Here is a 22,053-nt window from a genome sequence, read left to right on the forward strand (position 1 = left end):
AAGTGGCCATGTTTTAGATGTTGCAACTGTCTAAACAAGCCTACATGGCCAAAAGGATTCATAGAGCTATTTATTTTCTTCATGAATGTATCTTTGACTTCTGCTGTCCCCTAGAGTGGCTGCAGGAAATGTACAGTAAAGGCAGACTTTGCAGGAATCCCCTGCAGGTTGAGTCAGTACTGCTGCCTTCTTGTAGTGAAGTGGCAATCAGCTGCATGGTTATACTTTCCCTTATGCATTGTCACTCTAATGTACTTTTATTCTCAAATAGGTTATTAATTCTGAATGTGATGACTGCAGATGATTTTAAATTCACATCATAGGTTTTAAAAAAGATTACTGGTGAGCTATTGCTCTGAAAAGATTAAAAGCACAAGTTTGTGTTTTCTTCATTAGAGATAGAGAGTGCTTAACTCAGAACAAAAAATTAAATGCTCCAGTTTTTACTTTGCATTAGTTAGGCTTTATGATTAATAATTATCAGCAGGTCTGAGATCTGCCGGTGAAGTTAGCTGAAAGGCATAACCTCAAATTATTGCCTGCTGATCATCACATCTTTCTAAAACAGAAAAATGAAAGAAAATTTGCCTGCTAAGGTGCAAAACATGAACGATATATAACCCATAAACCATTTTCCATTATCTTTTCAGTAGAATTTTCTCACTCTGCTGGTACTAGGAGCTACCTGTGGAGTACAACAGAAAGTCCTGCATCTAAAAATTTAAGAATTAACATTAAGGATGGGAAAGAAAAAAAGAGATGGTCAGGGTATGTGGGAACTTGTTAAATAAATTGCGTGCTCTTTCAGAAAAAATACTGTATGGCTTAAAACAAAATTTTATCTAGCAAGAGTAGATAGCTGGTAATAGGTGGAGGAGAAGAAGATAAGAACATTCCTAAAGGAGATATTGATCTGGCATTGTAGAAGGAGGAAAAGGGAAGTAAAATCAGTCACTGAGTACGGAAAAAGCAAACTGCAAACAGATTCAGGTATAAGATAATTACAAAAATTAAAAAAATTCAGGATTTAGTTATAGCTTCTATTGCACAGTTACTGTGGCTCAGCTGACATTTGTTAACATGCATTCTGAACCCTGTGGCAGACAAGTAAGAATAGTAATTATGTCATCAGAGAGCTGAAATTGTATTGGAAAACTCTAATGTGTGGTTGCACTTTGTACCATTCTCTTTTACAGATGCAGTGAAGTCTGGCAATCCCCTACCTTTTCCATCCTTTGCAAAAAACCTCTTGATATCTCTGTGTAAAGAGGTCTCCTTCCAAGTGAAGTGTATGTCCTGCTTCAAGATACTGCGCTCACATATGGAATTAACAGCTCATTTCAGGTTTGTGAAAGGCAGTTGTCTTTATAATGCGAACATCCATAGATCAATGACAGGTATGCAGACATGCTTTTAGTGATGCTAGTGGTTTTCAAGGCAGTTAGGACCATCTGAATGTTGCCTTTCTGAATAAACAATCAAAAGTCTGCCCCCTTAACTTTACCCCACTGCAGAAAGCTGATCAATGTCAGGATCCTTTTTGTATTTTCTATAGCAAAACAACAAAAGGTTTTTTGTTGTTTCACTGTTTCTAAGTTGACAGCGTTTGATTTTGAAAATGTACAGTCAAAAACATGAGCATCAATCTACCTACTAGCTTTGGAAATTAGCACCTAATTCTCTTCAAATTTCAGAGACTAAATATAGTTGCATGGTTTTGTTGGCAAGCTGGTAGGTGGGTTAAAGTATGTAGAGCACACTGTTTCCATGCGCTTAATGCTGTAGCTACTTGGCAATATATCGAGTACTTCCAAAAGTTTACAAATGTTTCAGGTGGTGATATTACCTCTTGATGTTTTTTATCCATTCTAGAACACGTTGTTATAATTCTGGGCCGGTGGCACTGTCAAAGAAAAGCATCTCCCAAGTTGCAGAGATATTTAAAATGAAAGGTCATTGTGAGAACTGTGATGAACTGTTTACTGATAAGAATCAGCTGACACAACACAAACAAACCACTCAACATAACATTAGAGTTTTTACTACACTGGAAGAGTCAATCTTGATGTTCTGCCATGTCAATGGAAAACATAAAAATCTGTCTCATTTGGCCTACATTGTGGAACGGTCAAGACCACTGCTGAAAAGACATTTGAGTCCAGATAAGTCCTCCAGTGAAATGGGGTCTAGTCCTCCAAAACGGAAGAGTAATCCAAAAAGTAAAAGTGAAGATAAAGTTGCAAACCAAAGTCAAGGTAGTGCTTCCAAAGTAAAAGCCTGGTTTTGTGAATGCCTTCAAAAGTTTTTTACAGAAGAGTCAGTAGAAAAGCACATTTTATCAGCAAATAGGATCTGCCACAAGTGTGCTGTGTGTGGAAAGCTGGCTGAAAATTCAAGCATTATCCGTCTTCATATGAGTCGATTCCATGGAGGAGCACACTTGACTAATTTTCTTCTCTGGTGCAGAGCATGCTCTGTAGATCTTAGAGAAGAGGATATTATGGGACACGTAACTGAATTTCATGGTGGGCATAGTTACTACTATGAGCAAGAAGCTGTAGAAGATGAACCTATGCCATCTGCTTCTGATGCAGTGAGCATTTCTGCAGGTGGAGACAAAGACTGCATTTCCGACCCTGTGGAGCTGTCGCCTGAAAGTGGTCCTGTTGTGGGAAAATGGCAGTGCCGCATTTGTGAGGAGATGTTTGAGTCTGAAGAGAGCGTTCAGCAACATTGCATGTCCTTAGAAAGCCATGCATTTCACAGGTACTCATGTGGCATATGTAGAAATCATTTTCGGAAAGTAGGAACTCTACAGCGGCACTTCCAAGAGCATCATAATCAGGAGATGCAGACTAAATACTTCTGTGGCCTTTGTGGTAATCTCTTCTTCAACACAGAGGAAGAATTTCTAATCCATTACAAGGAGCTTCATAGCATGGACTATACGTTTGTGCCTGAGCAGATGGAACTGTCAATAAAGCAAGATGAGGACTTCCTCCCAGTTGAACCAGGAGACCGCTTAACCTGTGGTTGCCGGACAACGTACATCTCCAAAATAAACAGGAGGAACGATCATGAGAATTGTCAGAAAGCCATGCTGCAGAAAGGAAACTTATGGTTTCGATGCTGCCTGTGTTCTGCAACGGCGCAGAATATTGCTGATATGAACAGTCATCTCAGGAGTCACAAGTCAGTAAAATCTAAGGGAGAGATGTATGTTGTTAGATGTGCTGCATGCAACAAAAATTTTGATGATCTTCAAAGTGCGCATCAGCATTATCACATGAAACACTGCTTCTTGCAGAAACCTGATCTATCAAGTCTTGCGTCAGAATCAGAAGACACAGTATTCAAGTTTTCAGCAAGTGGGGCTTGTGCGGTCAGAAAACCTCACAGGCAACAATTTCAAGCATCTCCATCCAAAACTCAGGACAGACCACAGTTTTCTTCTCTGCAGGGCCCAATAGAGGGAAAGAAAATAAAAAATGAGGACTTAGAACAGCCTGAAGAACTTAGTGAAAGTATGTAGAAAATTTCTTTCAGCATTAGAAAAGTATTGCTGTCCTTAACACACTCTGTTTCATTGTCATTACATATCACAAACATTCGATTACATCTAGTCTATAAATGAGCTCAGAATTTAGTATTAGTCATTTCTCAAATACTGAATTCTCAATACTTGAATTTCCAAAACTCAGACTCCACAGTTTATTGTTATATGCCATTTCTATGAAGTCTTGGGGAAAAAAAAAACCCAGAAAGGCAGATGTGAGAATTCTGAGACTGAAACATTTGATTTTCAAATTCATTTGGAGCATAATTTGGTGTTAAAAGGAAGAGGACCATCAAGGACACCCCAATTAGGGATCTAATGCCTAGAAGTGTAAAAGTGTTCAATCATACACATTCAAAAGAAACTTGCCTTTTTTATATATGTAAATATTTATGAACCTGTTAGTGCTTTCTGTGTGGGCAATGCTGTTATACCATCATCTCAGCTTTCTTAGCTTGCCAAAAAGCAGTATCGGCTGAGAATTTATATTTTCAGTATGTATTATTTTCTTGTGTTCCGAAATTGGAAGTGTTTCTTGATTACTAGTGGTGTCATAATGCTTTTGACTAAGAGATTGACATTTGTGTTAAAAATACAGCAAAAAGTGCATATCTAAACATTTTCTGTGCTTTTATGCATGCAAGTAATTGAATGTCACAGAGACTTGCCATAGTCAGGGGTACACAGCTGGTTATTAAATGAGTTATTAAAATGTCTTGGTGTAGGACCACAGCTCTCTGTGCTTACCATAAAACTATCCAGGTCTACACCATTATATAGCCAAATTCTATTCTTCTCTCTGATTTGTGCATAATTAAGTGCTAATTCAGTTGATTTTAAAATCTATGCACTCACAAAATAACATAATGTTTTGTAGCTTTTCTTTTTGTGACTTTTCACTTACAAATGTGACTTCAAGAGTTTTCAAAAGCAAGGTGGTTGACCAGAAAGCCACATAAATTTTTAATGTGTCCTTTTTATCCCACTGAAGATGGTGAACTTCCTGATCTTGACTATCTGAGTACCATGACTCACATTGTGTTGGTGGATCTGGACAACTGGGGAAGCTTTTTCACACAGCTGCCAGCTAACCTGAACCAAGGGACTTTTATCTGGGGTTTTCAAGGTAAAAAATGTTTCAAGTAAATTAAAAGATAAGACTAACAAGGCTACACGTGTACTTGAGCAGAGATTCCTTGAATCTGAGAAAATGAAGAGCAGGAGCAAGTAGCCACTAGGCTTCTAAAGTTGCTTCTTGAACTTTTCAAACTCCATCTAAACCTCCTATTTTACTAGTCCTTGTAGAATAGTTCTGGAATTGCAGAACTCTTTAGGAGTCTTTCTGGCTTCCCTTATGAACTTACTTCAGCTGTATCATATTTTCATAATTATCAGGGCACCCATAATACTCAGAGACGATATTAACTCCTAAGTCCTTCTCATAAGGCTGGGATTTTTTTATTTTGGTTTGGGTTTTTAGTTCCAGAAGGCATGATTTTGTACTCTTAGGCTTTTAATTTTGTTCTGTCTCTGGCCTGTTCTGTAGAGAGTGGTCCTGGTCATCCTGTACAACAATAGGTGTATGTCCATTCTTGAAGATACCAGTGATTGATGGAACTCACTTCGTCATGGGTTTCATAGAATGATAGAATGGTTTGGGTTGAAAGGGACCTTAAAGATCATACCATTTTGCAAAGTCTGCCAGTAGCATCCATTTAACTTGATGCTTTTGCTTATCTGACTGTTTTTGAACCAACTGCTTGTCCACATCATACTTCTTCTACAGGTTTTCTCTGTATCTACCATTACAATTATTTTGTCTGTGGTACATAGATTTCTTCAGTAAAATATAGATAAGGGATAGTTTCAAAATGTTAATGGCCTGAAACACAGGCGTCATCTTACCAGATTTGTAGGTCAGGTATGTTTTACACTTGGTAAACACTATTGCACTGCACTTCCTTGCTAAGTGTTTTTCTTATCTCTTCTTATTATCCCTTCCCATAAAAGATAATCAAGGCTATTCTGAAAGCTGAGAGTTGTCATGCTGCTCAGGTTGTACAGAAAGGCCTGTTAATGCCTGGGTCACTTTTTTTTCCCCCCCTCTTAAAAACAAATTTTCCAGTTAGCTGATGAAAGCAGAGCAAGTACAGCTGTTAATGTTAAGTGGTAGAGATTCAAACAGTCATCTGTGCTCCTGAACCTGTAATCTGCTACCTGCTTGTTAGGAGTTTTGTGCCCAGAGATGTTCCAAACACAGGTGCCTGATGGCACAGCACAGCCCATATCAGCACCACTCAATTCCTTACTTCCTGTTGGGTTTGCTGCATGCAGGCTGCCTCATGGGAATGGCCCCCTGAATGGCACCTGAAGTAAAAAAACATATTAAAGAGTTTCTTGTGAACAAAATGGGCCAAATTCATATTAAAGACAAATTTACCAGTTTTAGTGCCAACTATATTGGTTTTGAGCCTGGGAATACTAAGGCTCCCAGGCACATCTGGATCTATTGTTCTAGGTACCTCTCATAATAATGATTTGTATAGTTACTTGAGGCATGCTATTCTCATTTGTTTAACCTCTGAAAATACAGCAACATTTTTTCCTGCATTTCCCAAACAACAGTTCTGAATTTTTAATTATTATTTTTATACTATATATCTGCATGACTTCTATTATTCCAGTTTCTAGTATAACCTTAGCTTTGCTTTGAGTTCCTCCATTGTATTGTCTGCACTCTGTATTGTTTCTGTCTGAGATACTCAGTTGTCTTTCATACATTTGTGGGCTAACAAACAACATAAATACAGGTCTGTCATTGTTTTCAGCTGCCCTGATCAAATGCTTATGTTGTACATTTATGCAGCCAAAAAACAGAGCTGGTGATTACAAGTCTTTCCCAAATAGGAGTGGCTGAGGGAGACAAGAACAACTTGTAAATAGCATTTTTTTCTTCTGGACAGGTTCCACTAAATCATTTCTGTGTAGACTCTTAATAAATCTTTGCAGTCATTTTTGATATCATCTTCTTGCCATTATGCTGAAAAGGCAAGGAGAGGAAACAGGAGAAATCTACTGAAAAATGCTTTTCTTTGGCATAGTGTGGGTGGAAACGTTGATGTAAGCCATCCTCTGCAGCCTGGTTATTTGAACATTTCCCATGTCCTCATGTGAGGTGCCACCAATGATTGCTTTCATTTTCCATTCAAAATCCTTTCATACATCCAGCCACTCTGTCATCTAGCAGATAAACTCCATGTTGCAAACCTGTTGTTAGCCATTGGAATGTTAAAAAATTGTTAGTCACTCTGGTCAAATTGTCCTTCCATTTGCTTCCCTTTTTATGGTGCCATATGTATTTTTATGGGGCAAGCTCCTCTGGTTTTTCCTCTTTTCTTGAGAGACTTCCTGCTTCTTTCCTTTCCCTTGCAACTTGTTTCAGTCTGGTACTGGCTTTGTCTGTACTTGGCTCATCTCTATTATTCACCTATTTTCTTAGCCTGTAACTACATGCTTAGCATACTGTTTCAAAAATTCCTGCACGTTTTTCTCAGTTGTAGCCGCATTTTGCTCGTCATTGACTGCATCCATGGGTTTGTCAGGACTCAAGCATTTCTCTCAGCTGTTGCTCCAGATTTTGGATCCTCTTTTTAATGAGTTCTGACATGGGATGTGTCAGGCAGTTATAGTGCATGTTGTCTGTGTAACTCCTCTAGTTAGTACAGGTTCCCCTAAGAGAAGCATTTCTGTTACTTGTACTGTTTCCAGAACTCTTCTGATTCTGCACATTAACCATAACTGTGCTTCAAACTGGAGAAAAATACATCCTTGTGTCTAAAACAAATGATATCTAGAAGATAAGCTTTTCAGGATTTGAAGAAAAAAATTGTACAAAATTGGTAGAGTAGCATCAGGCTAGCCTTTTTTTTTGCCTTCTATCTAAAGAACAAGAAGGCTGGGAGAATTTGGGTTATATGTTTTTCTTAGCTTTCACATTGGTCAGAATAAATTCTGTCTTTAAAGACAGTTTTATATTTGCTTTTGCTTTCTTGCATTCTTAATTCATTGAGGTGTTTCTACCCAAACCCATGGTTTGTTTTTCATGTTTGGTTTTTATTATTACTAATATTATTCCCCTTCACTGTATAGGAGGATACAGCAACTGGAAGCCTCCAGTGCATTGCAAAATTTACAATTATCTTAAGAGGATTGGATGCTTCTTTCTTCATCCACGTTGCAGTACCAGAAGAGAAGCAGCAGACTTTGCTCTCTGTGTTCATGTAAGTTAGGGCATGCTTGCTTTATTGTGTCCTGTACCCAGAGAAGGGTGGCAGGTGGTATCTGCTATTGATGTTAAGTACTAATTGCAGGTGACATTTTGAGATTCTTTCCACGACACTTCTGCGTCCCCTATAAAGAATGATAAATCTGGATTGAATGGAGTCAGGTGGTCGAGAAGTGACTTAAAAATTAGCCCCAAGTAGGACAACAGTCTGTTGTGGAGGGGAAGGGAGCTGGTTAGGGGATGAAGAGTAAAAATTCTGCACTTCTTACAGTTTCTCTTTGAGAGTGATATGTAACTCCTTTGTTTCTCTTCAAGTAGCCCAAATCTCAAGCCATCTTTACAATGGAGTTGAATGGGTGCTGCTTTCACAGGCCCTGTTGAGCTGACAAAGAGCACTGCCTTTCTTCGGTAGACTTTGGGCTTTGGCAGGGTTGGGGATGTGCAGGTGAGGGATGGGAATGGCATCTGGGATGCCATGGGGATTCGTGTTCCTAACGTTGAATCATAGATTTTAAGCTTGCAAAAGACCTTCTAGAGCATTCAATGCAGCCATCAACCCCGCACTACCACTGTCATTAAGCCATGTTCTTAAGTGCCATATCCACATGATTTTTGGACACTTCCAGGGATGGTGACTCCACTGCTTCTCTGGGCAGCCTGTTCCAATGCTTGGCAATCTTTTCAGTGAAAATCTAAACCTCCCCTGGTGCACCTTGAGGCCATATAGTGCTTCATCAGTTAAATAAATTACTACCTATCTAACTGTATAAGCATATTTTTGCAACAGCGGTTTTATGTTTCATCGTGTTTTTTTATGTTACTCTTAAAGTGCTCTGCAGAGATGACTTGTTTTATGTAGAGACAATTCTAAAATGCTGCTTTTTAGGAATTTTTTCCATATTCCATCTGTACTGTTCTAGTAACCATTACCAGTATCTATTGTGCACAGAGAAAAAATGAGCATCAAACTTTTGAAACAGTGCCTTTCACAGTGGGATAGTGTGGCTTGGATCATAAAGGCAGGAATAATTTGCTGTAGAAAACTTTCCAACGAAGACCTGTCTTCACAAAGCTAGCCAAATGCCATGAGATAAAAACATGATCTGTGTTGTTTTGTATAGGCCGGTCGTCTGGATGAGCACCTGCCCAAGCAAATTCCTTTCACTGTTCTTTCTGGAGATAAAAGCTTCCTGGAACTGGAAAACCAATTTAAAATGACCCAGCGGTCAGCTCGCATCCTGAATCCTCACCACATTGAAGGAGACATGATGTGCGCCTTGCTAAACAGCATTTCAGATACCACAAAAGGTAGAAAGTAAACATTAAACACAATTTTTCAAGTAAACTGACAGTTCTTTCCAATAAAAAAATGGAACACTTACACTGGTAACATAAACTGTTGCTTGGTGCTTCTTGTAATGTAGTGGTATTTCAATGAATAATAGATTAGAAAATTACTATGCTTGGGCGTGTTTTGAAAATAGACTTAATTAAGCATTTTTATTCAACGTAAAAAACTCTGTCATCCCTGTATTCTTTATTATAGCAGGAGACAAAACTGATGTTTGAGTCTGAAGACTCCTTTCTAGTTCAAGAGAAGCTGTTTGAAGCACTCTGGTGGGCACAGTTATCAATTTGTTCTCAGATCTGTTTGGCTTGATTTATTCTGTGTCTGAAGCAAATGTGACCCTGCTAAAGCATCATTATTTCTCAAAATATTTCTGTCTATTTTAACTTGGACTTCCTGGCTACTTCCTATCATTTGATAAGTGTCTTCACTGGCACAACTCACCCACCCATTTGGAGAAAAAAATCTCAGTGGAAGTTTTTGAGTTCTCTAAAGTGCCAGACTCTAATGCCATGCTAAAATGATCACACTGGTTTTATATAGGATAATTGAAGAGGACTGAGCCATCTCATTTTCATGCAAAGGGTACCAGAGCTGAGATGAGTTTTAATACTTATCAGCGTTTCAAAGTATTTTCCTATTTTCCTGGAAGACTTGACATTTCTCTGTAGACATGTTTGCTTTTTCTGGCTTCTTGTTGTGGTTTTGTAGGGTTGTAAATTCAGGGTATGTTAGAGAAAATTGTTTCTGAATTAGCCCTAAGCTGTTTTCTGAAAATTTACACTGCTAGTCTTGATACAGGTTTATGAGAGCTATAACATAGTACTGCTGTTCCACAAAGAAGATTAAAGTGGAGTTCTATCTCTGAATGATGAATTGGCATTGACTGATTAAAGGGGAAAAAATAGGATAGTTAAATAGCTTTCTGGAAAAAGAGTATTATATGTGGTGAGCTGGAATTGATTTAAGTGCTTTTGATACAGAAAAGGTGCTTACAGAGTTTTCTGGCCACCCCAGGCATGAGAAGCTTCTTAATTTAACACTTCTTTCAATGTCCTTTACTACATTAATATTTACTGTTGTGGTAATTAGCCCTACCTGGAGGCTGCAAACCTTAACTTGCTGGCTGGCTGCTCATTGTGCATTCCACTTAAGTTGCACATGTTGTCATTATTATAAAAGAAAATCCTTGAACAAGAAATTGATGGAATGACACTATTCCTTTGGCTGTTTGCATTCCTTAGCAAACTTGTAAGGAACAGAATTGTACCCATTCTTAGTCAGTGTCAGCAAGGGGAGACCCAGACAGCAAGAGCTGCCTTTGTGTCCCTGTCGTGTATTAAAACAGAATATTAGAGAATTCACTGTTGGTAATAGGTCTGTATTTGCTGCATTGTGGGATGATGTTGTTAACAAGAGTTTATAAAGTTTTTCTTTAACAAGATAAAGCCACCACATAGTACACACATGTGTGGCTCAGCAGCATCAGCCATCATTTGCAAGTCTTAATGTGGCAAAACCGGTATTGGAGGGTTGAGATGGAAAGTCATGCAGTGTATCATAGGCTGGTATAACTTGTTGACCTGTTACAGAAAAGCAGCTGAGTGTAAGGAAATGCAAACAAGAATTGCTTGCTTTGTGACTTTCTCAAGCCTATGGCTATTATTCTGGAGAGAGAAATAAGGGAGAAACAGGACAGAGAATCATGTTGAAAAATATCAGACCACTGTTGGTATTGGATGAGCTGCAAAATGAGAAAGCTCTTTCCCTAAATCACCTTGACAGAGCTATCATTAGCTTCTGAGCACTTGGATTGTGTTTGGATGTGGCAATCTGACAGGTGCATCTTGTGAACTGCTTTACCAGCACAACTGCTGTGGGAACTGTAGTATTGCATTTATTTAAAAATAAATAATAAAAATAAAATTTGCTGCATATGTTGCAAGACAATACCAACTGTAAGTTACTACGGGAAACCCTTGGCTGGAGGAGATGCTTGAACTTCCTTTGAGGTATGAAAAGAGTAGGCATTCTTACTTGTTCGCTGCTGCTAAGCCTGAGTTCATAAATGAAGAAGGTTTTTTCTTTTATGCTGAAGCCACAACACGACAAGAGCTTCCTGCATATTTACTGAGTGGTATGGGAATGGCAGAAGAGAAGAGTTTTCAATATCTTCCTTTGTAACAAAAAAATTGTGGTGTACAGAAAAATACCATTATTCCATTTTCTATGTCTTGATGGTATCCTGTGTGTTGAAAGTGCACTTTTAATGAGTGCTGGACAATGTTGAGGGCAAAGCTGATAGTAGGTTGTGGTCATCATATCCATCTGGACACTGACAGGAATGCCACAACTTTTTGGTTGGCAAGTTGTTTTTGTGTTAGTCTTTAGCTTAACTGTATTTCTCCCAGTTATGTTCAAATGAGATCCTTCAGTGACTGAGCTCTTATGTAAAACAGACTCTTTTAAATAATAAGAACAAATTTTTGAAAGTATTTGTTGTCCTTTCCTTTGAAAAGCCAGTCTGTCTCATGAGCCTCTCAGAGCCAGTGGTGTACTGAATGCAGTGTTGTCTGCCAGATAGCCACCATAGCTCTTTCACTGATCCATAAAGTACATTTCACTGTGCTCAAATGGAGTTGCCAGCCTACATCTTCAGTCTGCTACTCTGGCCTGAAATGCTTAAATAATTCCAAATGCCGGTTCCGTGAGAGTTTTTTTGTTTGGAAGAGCAGGATTTCAGTTCATTTTAATGAATGCTCCCAAGCTTCCTAGCTCCCACTGTGCCCAAAATCTTTTGTTTTACCTACAGCCAACAAAGTAATTTAAGAGGACAGAAGAACAAATTTATAGAAGACATTGAAAATAGTTGCTTTACTTCTCCATAGTGAAGATTTTCATGGGTGAATGTCCTTGTGTGGTCCAGTTTGAGGTCCAGTATGAATGCTACATCTGTCCCATCTCTGCTTTTTCCAAACCAGCAGTTAACACAGATTGCAAATCACAGCCTCCAGCCCCCGCTTTCCTGAATGTGAAACTGAATGTGAAGGGCATGAGCATCTGCAGAGTGATGCACCATGAATGAATTATAGTTTCTCTAGTTTATTACAGCAGCCACAGCTTAACACAGTAGAGAGTGATAAGAAAGTCACCCTTCAGTTGTAACCTGGTATTAGCTACAGCAGGAAGTTACTACTGGGTTTGGTATGTCAGTGGCATCTCTTGTATGTGTATGCTCTAGGGAGAAAGCAATGTACTGACAGCTAAGATAATGAGTCTGAACAATTGTAGGCCAGTGGGTGAACTGGGAAGACCTCACCACTCAGATAATACAAAAAAAAATTCTTGAGGTTTAGCTTAAATCTGGCTTTGAATGTGAGAGAGGAGTCTAAGATAAAGGTTAGATGAAAGTCTGAGTGACTATAATTATATTGGCCACAGTTTCCAAGAAATGCAATTGGAGGAGAGTGGCAGCTTGAGAACTTTATTTTTATTTCTCCTGCACTTGAATGAGCAACTGTAGGCAGAGGTACATAGAGTGAAGCTTGCTTTGCATGGAGGAAGAGAGGTCTTGTATGGTGGTAACCCTCAGCAGGGAGTAGCTGTACTTGCATTTACAGATGATATTACCTTAATATGAAGAGAGATTAGAGCAGTAAATATTGGGGAAGAGTATGTGGGAAGGATCCTTCAGGGGCATATGAAAAAAGGAATAAAAGAAAATATTCTAGAAGCCAAGGAAAGTATTTTAAAGGCAGCATGGCCACACATACCAAATTTGATTGCTAACATAGGTAAGGGTGGGGTACTGATCTAAAGATTTTGGCTAAGTAATTCCTGGGATCCTGACTGAGTTAATAAATGGTATCCATAAGGTAGCACTAAAACTCCAGACAGCAAGGACAGTGGATGGCGCTTACATTCTGTGAAAGTTACCAGTCTCTCCCCAGAACGGGTTTCTGAGAGACATGAAATGTCAAAAAATCACTCTGAGCTCTATATTCATCTGGAGTTTGCTTTCCTGTTTTCTCATTCTTCGAGCAGGAATATGTCAGTATGTGAGGGCAGTAGTGAGCAGTAAGATTTCTTTTGAAAGAACAGGTGCAGTCAGAGGTTCTTACCTGATGTGTATTTGACAAAATGTACTAGAGAATAGTACAAGAGATCTTAAGATCTCTTGCCTCTGAAACTGGGCAGCTGCTTTTCCTCTGACACCAAAGGAGTTGGGAGCTATAGCATGTGCTGAGCATTTTAACAAGAGGGACAGGACATGCCTGGTTTCTCAAAATTAAACATTGTTCATTAGAAGATGCCAGCGGTATATGCTGATGGAGTGTGGGCTGGATGAGAAAACTGAGGTGGATTGAAAACTGGCTGAACAGCCAGACCTGGAACATGGTGATCAATGGCATGGGGGTCAGGAACCAGCTGTGTCCCAGTACAGAGCCTGATCCTTTTTAGTCTCTTAATGACCTCGATGATGGGGTAGAGTATACCTACAGCAAGTGTGTTGATGACACAAAACTGGGAGTGGCAGTTCATACACCACAGGAACTGTGCTGCCATCCAGAGGAACCTTGACAGGGGAGAAGTGGACTCACAGTGAATCTCAGGAAGTTCAACAAAGGGAAGTGCAGAGTTCTGCATCTGGGGAGAAACAGCCCCAAGCATCAATATATGCTGACCAGGAGTCAACCAGCTGGGAAATGGCTTTGTAGGGAAGAACCTGGTGGTCCTGGTGGACACCAAGTTGACCGTGAGCTAATGTGTGCTCTGGTGGATGAGACATCCCACAGTACATTGGGCTGCATTGGGAAGATTCTTGCCAGTAGGTTGAGGAAGGTGATCCTTTCACTTCATTCAGTAAGGTCATATTGGTTGGAGCTCCCCACTACACTTTCTTTTCAGTAGTACTCAAAAGCTCTCTGGACAGAGTCCTGGGCACTAGATGCTTCTGACTGAGCTGGGAGGCTGGACAGTGTGACTTCCAGAGGTCCCTTCCAATCTCCACCATTCTGTGACCAGTCTGGTGGCCTTTTATGATGGAGCGACTGCAATGCTTGGCAAAGGAAGGCTCTGATATCATCTGCCGGGACTTGTTGGTGCATAAGGAATTGGCTGGATGGACAAAGCCAGAGGACTGTGATGAGTGCCTCTATGTCAAAGTGAAGGCTGGTGGCAAATGGTGACCCCCAGGACTCTGTTGTGGGATCGGTGCTCTTTGGTCTCTTTGCTAATGCCACAGACAGTGGAACCAAGGACACCCTCAGCAGGTTTGCAGATGACATGAAGCTGAGCGGTGCAATTGACATATCTGAAGGATGGGATGTCATCCAGGAAGAGCTGGACAAACTTGAGAAGTGGGCCCATGAGAGCCTCATGAAGTTCAGCAAGGCCAAGTGCAAGGTGCTGCACCTGAGTGGAGATAATTCCAGACATGAGTACAGCCTGGGAGAAGAGCTGCATGTGAACACACCAGTGGAGAAGGACTTGGGAGTTCTTATGGATGAAAAGCTGGATAAGAGCCAACAGTATGTGGTCACAGCTCAGAAAGCCAATGGCATCCTGGGCTGCATCAAAAGAGGAGTGGCCAGCAGGTCAAGGGATTCCGCCCCTCTGCTCTGGCTTCATGAGACCCTGCGAGGAGTGCTGTGTCCAGTTCTGGGGTTCTCAGCACAAGAAAGTCACAGATCTGTTTGAGTGGGTCCAGAGGAGGCCACAGAGATGATCAGAGAGCTGGAAAGAAAGGCTGAGTGTGTTGTGGTTGTTCAGCCAGGAGCAGAGAAGGCTCTGAGGAGACCACATTGTGGCCTTCCGGTATTTAAAGGGACCTTATAAAAAAGGACTTTTAACATGGGCAGGTAGTGACAGGACAAGGAGGAATGATTTTGTACTAAAAGAAGGGAGATTTGGTAGGAAGAAATTATTTATTCAGAGTAGTGAGGCACTTGACCAGTTGCCCAGAAAAGCTGTGGGTGCCCCATCCCTGGAAGTGTTTTGTCATGTGTACTAAGCCAAGAATTGAGTTAGGGAGTGATTGCTTCAACTGTTCCACCTCTAATAGGTATAAAACTTTTTAGAGCGGTCTGACATGTCTTCCAGGCTGGAAGATTAAAAGGATAGTTAATAAAGGAGAAGCCACTTGCAAAAAGCCTTTCCTTTATGCTTTTTCCTCCCTTTCATTAGTAATTGTAGTGACTGCTTTGGGGGACGAGGGGGTGTGTACTTTTCTTTCCTTTGCTTTGCTTTGGAAAATGATGTAAAAATTAGTATCTCTTCTGCTCAGAAATAGTAGGCAGCTCCAGAAAGTGTTCACAGTCAGTCTGTCAAGTAAGTGGAGAAATACCATTTTAACTATCTATTTCTGGCATATTTTTGGGCTGCTGATCACTGTTTGACACCAGCTGTTAGATTTTTTATTCCTTGAATTCTTGAATTGGGAAAGTCAGCAAGGTTCTGATCAAACAGGTTATGTGTCAGAGGTTTGAAAACAAATTTTGGAAGCGTACCTGACAATTTGAATAGCTAAGTTGGGTAATTCAAAATGCCAGAAGTCACGGAGTCAGTAAGTTAGATGGCCATATCGGAAAGTTCTTTGTTGGTTAATGTAATCAGAAATATATGGATGTATTAATAAATGTGATGACTTTAAGGGGCGTGCTTCTGTTGGTATGACTGCAGGAGACCTTGTTGATTGCTAATACTGTAAGACCTCATTACAGAGACCATCTCCCAAAATAGCAATAGCCTGTAGCAGGAGCATGAATGCATAACGTGACTCATTGGCTTGACTTTTAACCTGTACTTTACTGTGCCTCTGTTTAATGGGGAAAAAACCAACCAACAAAAAATTAAACCAACCAACTGAACAAACCCCACACCACTTCAGGTACACTAGACACTTCAAAATAAAGCTGTTCTTCTGGAGCTGGAAACCAGCCTTGTGAAGAGTGTTATTAAGAAAGGGAAAGGTTGTGGGGTTTTGGCTGAGTTGCGATGAATTCACAGATTAAACTAAGTCTGTCAACCTTCTGCTTATATGTGATTTGTACAGCAGTATCTGCTGGATTGCACTATTTGGTTGAGTTTTAGCACTCCATTGTTCAAATGCAGTATTTGGACAATAAAACACAGCTGCAGTCCTGTGTAGGCAGAGACACGCTAAGGCACTTCTTCCCATAATTAAATCCTTGATACATTTTATAGAAAGTGAGTCATTTTTAATAACTGAATATTAGCAAAAACCCCTCAAATGCAGTAGATGCTGTAGCTTTTGCACCTATTATTTCTTGTTACTGCTTTAACATAATAAAAAATTGAAGCAATCTGCCTCTAGATTGTGGGGACAAGGGGAAGGAGGTAGCTGAAAAATAACTGTCTCTTGAGTTGCTGTCTTAAACTACCACTGGAATGTATTTTTATCTTGGATTTTTTTAGATCATAAAAAGTGTGCTCTTCAAATCAGTTGGTGTTACAGTAAGAGAAATGCAAGAGAGGCTGTGAATACCTTTATTAGAAGCAGTGTGTAATTTATTTCATTTGTGCTTTTAAGGTTCAGATAGTGAAGAGGATGAAGATATAAAAGAAACACTGAAGCGGAGCTTGGAAGAAACAAACAAACAAGAAGGTCTGTTAATTTTTACTTTTCTGTGTTCAAGAGCACTGTTAATTATGGAAGATACAGAAACTGTACTTACAATCAGTTTTACAGCAAGTGACCTGTTAGGAATACTCTCTAAACTATGCTGGGCAGTCTTGAGTAGTGAAGAATGCTGTGATGAGTTATAAATAAAAAAAGTTCCTAATCTGAAAAGTATGCCATCAAACTAAAAATCTATTTCATTGGACACCACAGGGTACCAATCAATTAAAGACTTGACTGAGTGCACTTTGTACCAGTTTAATATGACTGTATTGTCTCAGAGCAGAACTATTGACTAAATAGTTGCAACTCTGAATAAATAATTCAAGATTATATATCATTTCACAATAAAGCACTCTGGTCTCCTGAAAGAGCTGTAGAGTTAGCTGCACAAGGTTGAATCAGCATCGCATCTGTCCATTGACATCCTATCTTACATTATTTGAAATTGTTTTCATCCTATTGGTGTTGAGCTTACTGGTGGTGTTCAGTGTAGTCATGCGTTTTTGGTGACAGACCACAGTGTACTTTGAAAATAATTTATTGTTGAAAGACTTGATTCTGCCCCTCCACCTGATGGAAATAAAACAAACTAAAAAAAAAACAAAAAAGTTGTACAAACTCAATGATAAAACTGATTACTGAATCTTATGTTCCCAGAATTTCTTCAGTTGTAATGTTACCAGTTACTAAACACTGTTGTTAAATGTCCAGCATTCATCTCTAGCACTGAAAGTTTGCATTCAGGCCCCCTAGTGCTGGGATAGCAGTGGCATTGGGTGCATGCAGGAGGTCCCACTTCTGATGCTGCAGTGCAGAGGCATCTGACCTTATGAAGCAGCCTGGCTTCAGATGAGTCACAGCTTGGACCTTATTCTGTATTTTTGCGCAGGCTTAGTGGCGAAATAACATATTTTAATGCCAGAAGTTGTCTGCAGATGGTTTTATGTCTTTGTTTGGTTTTGTTTGTTTCTGTGCGCATGTAATACTTTTCTTTAAGCAACTCTCTTTTATCAGTAGTTCTGGATATTACAGGAAAATCCAGATGCATGAGAGAAGCAGTCAGTGTGATCTCTGTTCCAAATCTCAGCCTTGCATAAAACAGCCCAACAATTATTAAAGTTTTAAAATTTTATTTCCTTTTTCATAAGAATAGACAGATCTTTCTTTTTAATAGGATGTGCTTGTGTCTTCCTAAAGCAGAAGATGAATAATTCATGAATGACAGTGTGTCTGATAGCTGCTTTAATTTTTTGAGATATTTTATTGATATTAATATTTGCTGTGTGTACAAACCTTGCCAAATTTATGGTATTTGATCACTAACACCAAGCAATTAGTGCCCCAAAAAACCAAAATGTAATGCAAAAACCATTTCTTTTTTGAGAATTCTGAAAGTTGTTTGAGATTATTGAGAAGTCAGATGAGTGCAATACAGTTTTCCTCCCCACCGTCAAAACTGTTACAGCCCTGATCTAGACTATTCTTACTGCTGAGAATGACTTTTTATCTACTTGTCTGGCCTACCTAGTAAGAGTGACAACACTGCTGCCAAGTCAGAACGTAGGTATGGGCACATCTCTGGATAAGGAGCTGGAATGAAAATACTGCAACCTCTCTGGTTGTTATATATATGTGGATTTTTGTTTTAACACTTCATTTATTTTTCTTGGTGCATACATATGGGTTCTAATCTTGCTATTACTTTGACCAGAAAATACAGAGTTGCAATTATGGTCTTAAACTAATCATTGGGCTGCTCCTGGTTAAGACAGTGAAAAGTTGTAGAGGTGTTTTCCACATTTTGTAGAGTTGAAAAGGTAGCATAAAACAGGGAGAGGAAATATTTTCATCTGTTTCTTAGGGTTTTTTTGCAGTCTGCTGACATTGCCCACAGAAATAAGTTCATGCTTTATGTAGTAATATTAAGGTAGCTGTGTTTATGGCTAGTTATCAATTGCAGTTTGACATTGCAGTCTTTTTTATTTATGCAGAGCTGCAAGATGCAGAACTGCAAGACACAGAACTGCAAGAAGCTATCAAAAGGAGCCTTGAGGAGATGTAAATGAAGATACTTCAGTACACTAACACCATGCTATCAGAGCTGCTCACAAAAAAAGGAAGCTTGTTCCATCTATTTACAAGGATTCAGAAATGCCACTTTTGAAATGTCTGTAATCATTAGATTAATAATCTGATGTCCTCTGTCATATTGATGAACAGCTGGAGTTTATTCATATTCACAGCAATGTGTTATGTTTGATAACAAGAAATTTTTAAGCCTTTGCATATTTGTTTCTAAGGGGTGATGACTACAATTTAGCAGTTTGAAATTGTTGCCTAATTAGTAGGCTGGTCTTACTAGGTATTTTGGGGTTCCTGGTTGTTCAGGTTTCTTTTCTTAAATTGGTTCTTGTATTTATTTTTCTTTTTGTTACAAAATGTCATTGTCTTTATTGACTTTTTCATGTGGTCTTTACAACAGATAAAAATAGTAAACTCCAGTTATCTCAGATTTGCTGGCTAATCTTGTTATAAAGAGAAGCTTAGATCCCAGGGTTGTTGAACATATGGCCTAACTCTTGCCTGTGGCTGGTTTTACTTCATAGGTCATAATTTTGTCTCTGTCCTGTTTGTTATAAATGTCTGAATCAGCACCACAGGCTGTACAGTTAGTTTACCAGCTTTGTTTTTGTAAATGTGTTTGTTTTTTCAAAAGTGGTAGAGTATTTGGATTTGATGGCTTAAATTTGATGACTTCATTGCCTCTCCCTTACCTGAGGCAGGAACAACCTTTTAAGGGAACAGAATCTAAATAAACTTCCTAGTTTCTGTTTGGACTACATGTGAGAAGGTTTAAACTGTAATATTTCTGTATACTATGGTCTTTGCTCTCTTTTGTTCATGAAGAGATGGCATTGGATAAATGGATGTAAATGTGCTAACTATTTTTCTACTGTCCTTACTTTAAGTGAAATTATTTGTGTTTAAAATTATCTCTCATCTTTCTCAGTTTTGTTTAAAAATACCTATGCAAACTGTCCAGCTTTACAAGCCTGTTATCCTTCAGTTAATGATTGCTGTCAATCAGTAAGAAATCTCAGTGTAATAAAATGCCAGCCTAATTCTTTTTTATGATTCACTCACCTTGTGAGTTTGCTTCTACCTGCTGTATCCTTAAATACTCATTATGCAAGTAGATTCTTTTTGTGGAGAAGATGATGTGGGGAAGGCTGGATTTTTCTCACTATTCCAAAGAGTCAGCATAACCACAGCTGTTTGTCATCATGGTTAGAAAAGCTGGAAGACTGATACTGATTTATTTCTAATCATTACTCTGATATAATTGCTATCCCTGAAGCAAGTAGAATGAAGGAAGAATCTAGTGAGGTATCTAGCACTCATTAGCAATCGTACAGCTTGAAGAAACTGTTGAAATGCCAGCAAAGAGTTTGAACACTTGGAGTGCATTTGAGTGTGACTCCCAAGTGTTACAGGGTGAATGGGACCTCTTAGTGGTTTTCCCTTGTGCCTGTTGCTTGTATTCCTACTGCCAGTCTTGGATTAATTGTACTCCTGGTAAAATTCAGGTGTGTAGTTCACACTGCTGCTGAGAGAGCCCTATTTTGGGAGATTTTGAGTTGTCTTTAGCTACTTAATTTACTACTGTCTTTAGCTTAAATCAGTTCCAGAATTTCTCCCACCCTTTTTCCCAGTGCTTCTGTTAAAGGGTGGGATGAAACAAAACAATTTTCATCCTCAAAAGCATCTCCTTCTAAGTTATAGAAGCTTTTGGGCAGGTTTTTTTTTTATATATAGATCCTGAAGTTTCAAATTCCTTTCACATGAAAAGATGTTTCAGTCTAAGAAAGTTCTTCGGCTCAATGGTGTTTAAAACCTGGACAGATCAACTTCTCCAGGGTCTGTTATGTTAGAATTTGATTATGTGCTTTATTTTTCATAACGTTTTATTCTGTCGTAAAAGTAAAGTTTGCTTGTACCTGATGGGCCATGACTTAATTGGTTGCATTAAAAAAAAAAAAAAAAGTCCTGTATGCACACACATTCTGTATACTTGAAGCTCCAGTTATTAAACACATTGTATTGGTCTTGTCATCTGCTTACCAAAACAAGTGGCAATTCCCAACCATTGCTGCTTTGGCTTTTATAAAACAACAAAATAGAGTTCTAGTTTCTCTATTATTTTTATAACAGTAGTCTTCAGAATTAGCAACGTCTTGAAATTTGGATTCATTTTGAAAAAAATTTTGGTCTCTTTGAGGTTCTCTTTTAACTCAGATTTTTCTTTGTGAAATTTTCTGCCATCACAGGCTTGTGATACTTCTGTTTCCAGAAGAGCAGAGAAAATTGGATTCTTAAAACACTGCATGTACAGACCTGTGACTTATTACTCACCAGCATCTTGTGGTTGAACACCTTCAGCTAGAAAAGTTGTCTTGTAAATGTGTTTCAGAATTCAATGGTTTTGTCTCGTGAGTCTTGTTTAACTGGCTGAAATTTTTGAGGTTTGTCCTTCATATGCTGAGAAATCTGCCTGCGTTTACAAGCACAACCTGTCTGTTAAAGAGGGCTTACCCTGTACATTTGTACTAGGAGTGATTTGTCATGCCCTTTTCAAGAGCATTTACTTTTGTGGTGATGTTTGAGTTCATCGTTCATTAGCCTGAAGTAATTCAGTAGTGCTTCTTTGTATTTATCTTAAATGAGCAAAAAGTCTAGTCTCTATCTGACTACCACCAGCTACTCATTTCAGTGTTTTTAATTGGTATTAAGATGTGTTAAGTTTTACAAAACTGAAACTGTGAGAACTTGAGATTGGTGTAAGGCCCTCAATTCTTTGGTACTTTGTGTGCCACATTCTTGCAAAACAAAATCCCTTTTGTGTCATATTCAGAGACAAGGTGAGATGCCAAATAAGCCAGTGCAACTGTATTAAAGCCACTGGAGCACTGAAGTGTTACATCTGCCTGGTTGCTTCTGTTATTTAATAATATTAAAAAGAGAGAGAGAGAGATTAGCTGACTCTTAAGATACTTGCCTTGTATGTTTTGGGTGGTGGGTTAATTTTCATAGCTCTTCAAGGAATACAGAAATGACCACCACTGCTCCTGTAGTGGTCATGGAATGCAAACCTTTATGAAATCTTTACCAAATATAGTGAAGTTTATAGAGGTATGAAGTTACGCCATCGTCTTTCTTAA

The 22,053-nt window shown here is 38.9% G+C and overlaps 1 protein-coding gene across 3 annotated transcripts in view; it reads left to right on the forward strand.

The window, feature by feature from the left end:
* The window catches only part of ZNF451 (zinc finger protein 451), a 34,900-nt gene extending 14,022 nt beyond the window's left edge, over positions 1-20,878 (forward strand). For all 3 annotated transcript variants that reach the window (XM_038130998.1, XM_038130999.1, XM_038131000.1), the window contains exons 9-15: positions 1,197-1,344; positions 1,873-3,524; positions 4,548-4,682; positions 7,706-7,836; positions 8,963-9,149; positions 16,742-16,816; positions 18,826-20,878. In XM_038130998.1, the coding sequence (XP_037986926.1) occupies positions 1,197-1,344; positions 1,873-3,524; positions 4,548-4,682; positions 7,706-7,836; positions 8,963-9,149; positions 16,742-16,816; positions 18,826-18,896 (2,399 nt within the window). In that variant the 3' untranslated portion in view covers positions 18,897-20,878. The remainder of the gene's footprint in view (positions 1-1,196; positions 1,345-1,872; positions 3,525-4,547; positions 4,683-7,705; positions 7,837-8,962; positions 9,150-16,741; positions 16,817-18,825) is intronic.
* The last annotated feature ends 1,175 nt before the right edge of the window (positions 20,879-22,053 follow it).

The sequence above is a fragment of the Motacilla alba genome, chromosome 3 (genome assembly GCF_015832195.1).
Source record: "Motacilla alba alba isolate MOTALB_02 chromosome 3, Motacilla_alba_V1.0_pri, whole genome shotgun sequence".
In the NCBI taxonomy this organism is placed as follows: domain Eukaryota; kingdom Metazoa; phylum Chordata; class Aves; order Passeriformes; family Motacillidae; genus Motacilla; species Motacilla alba.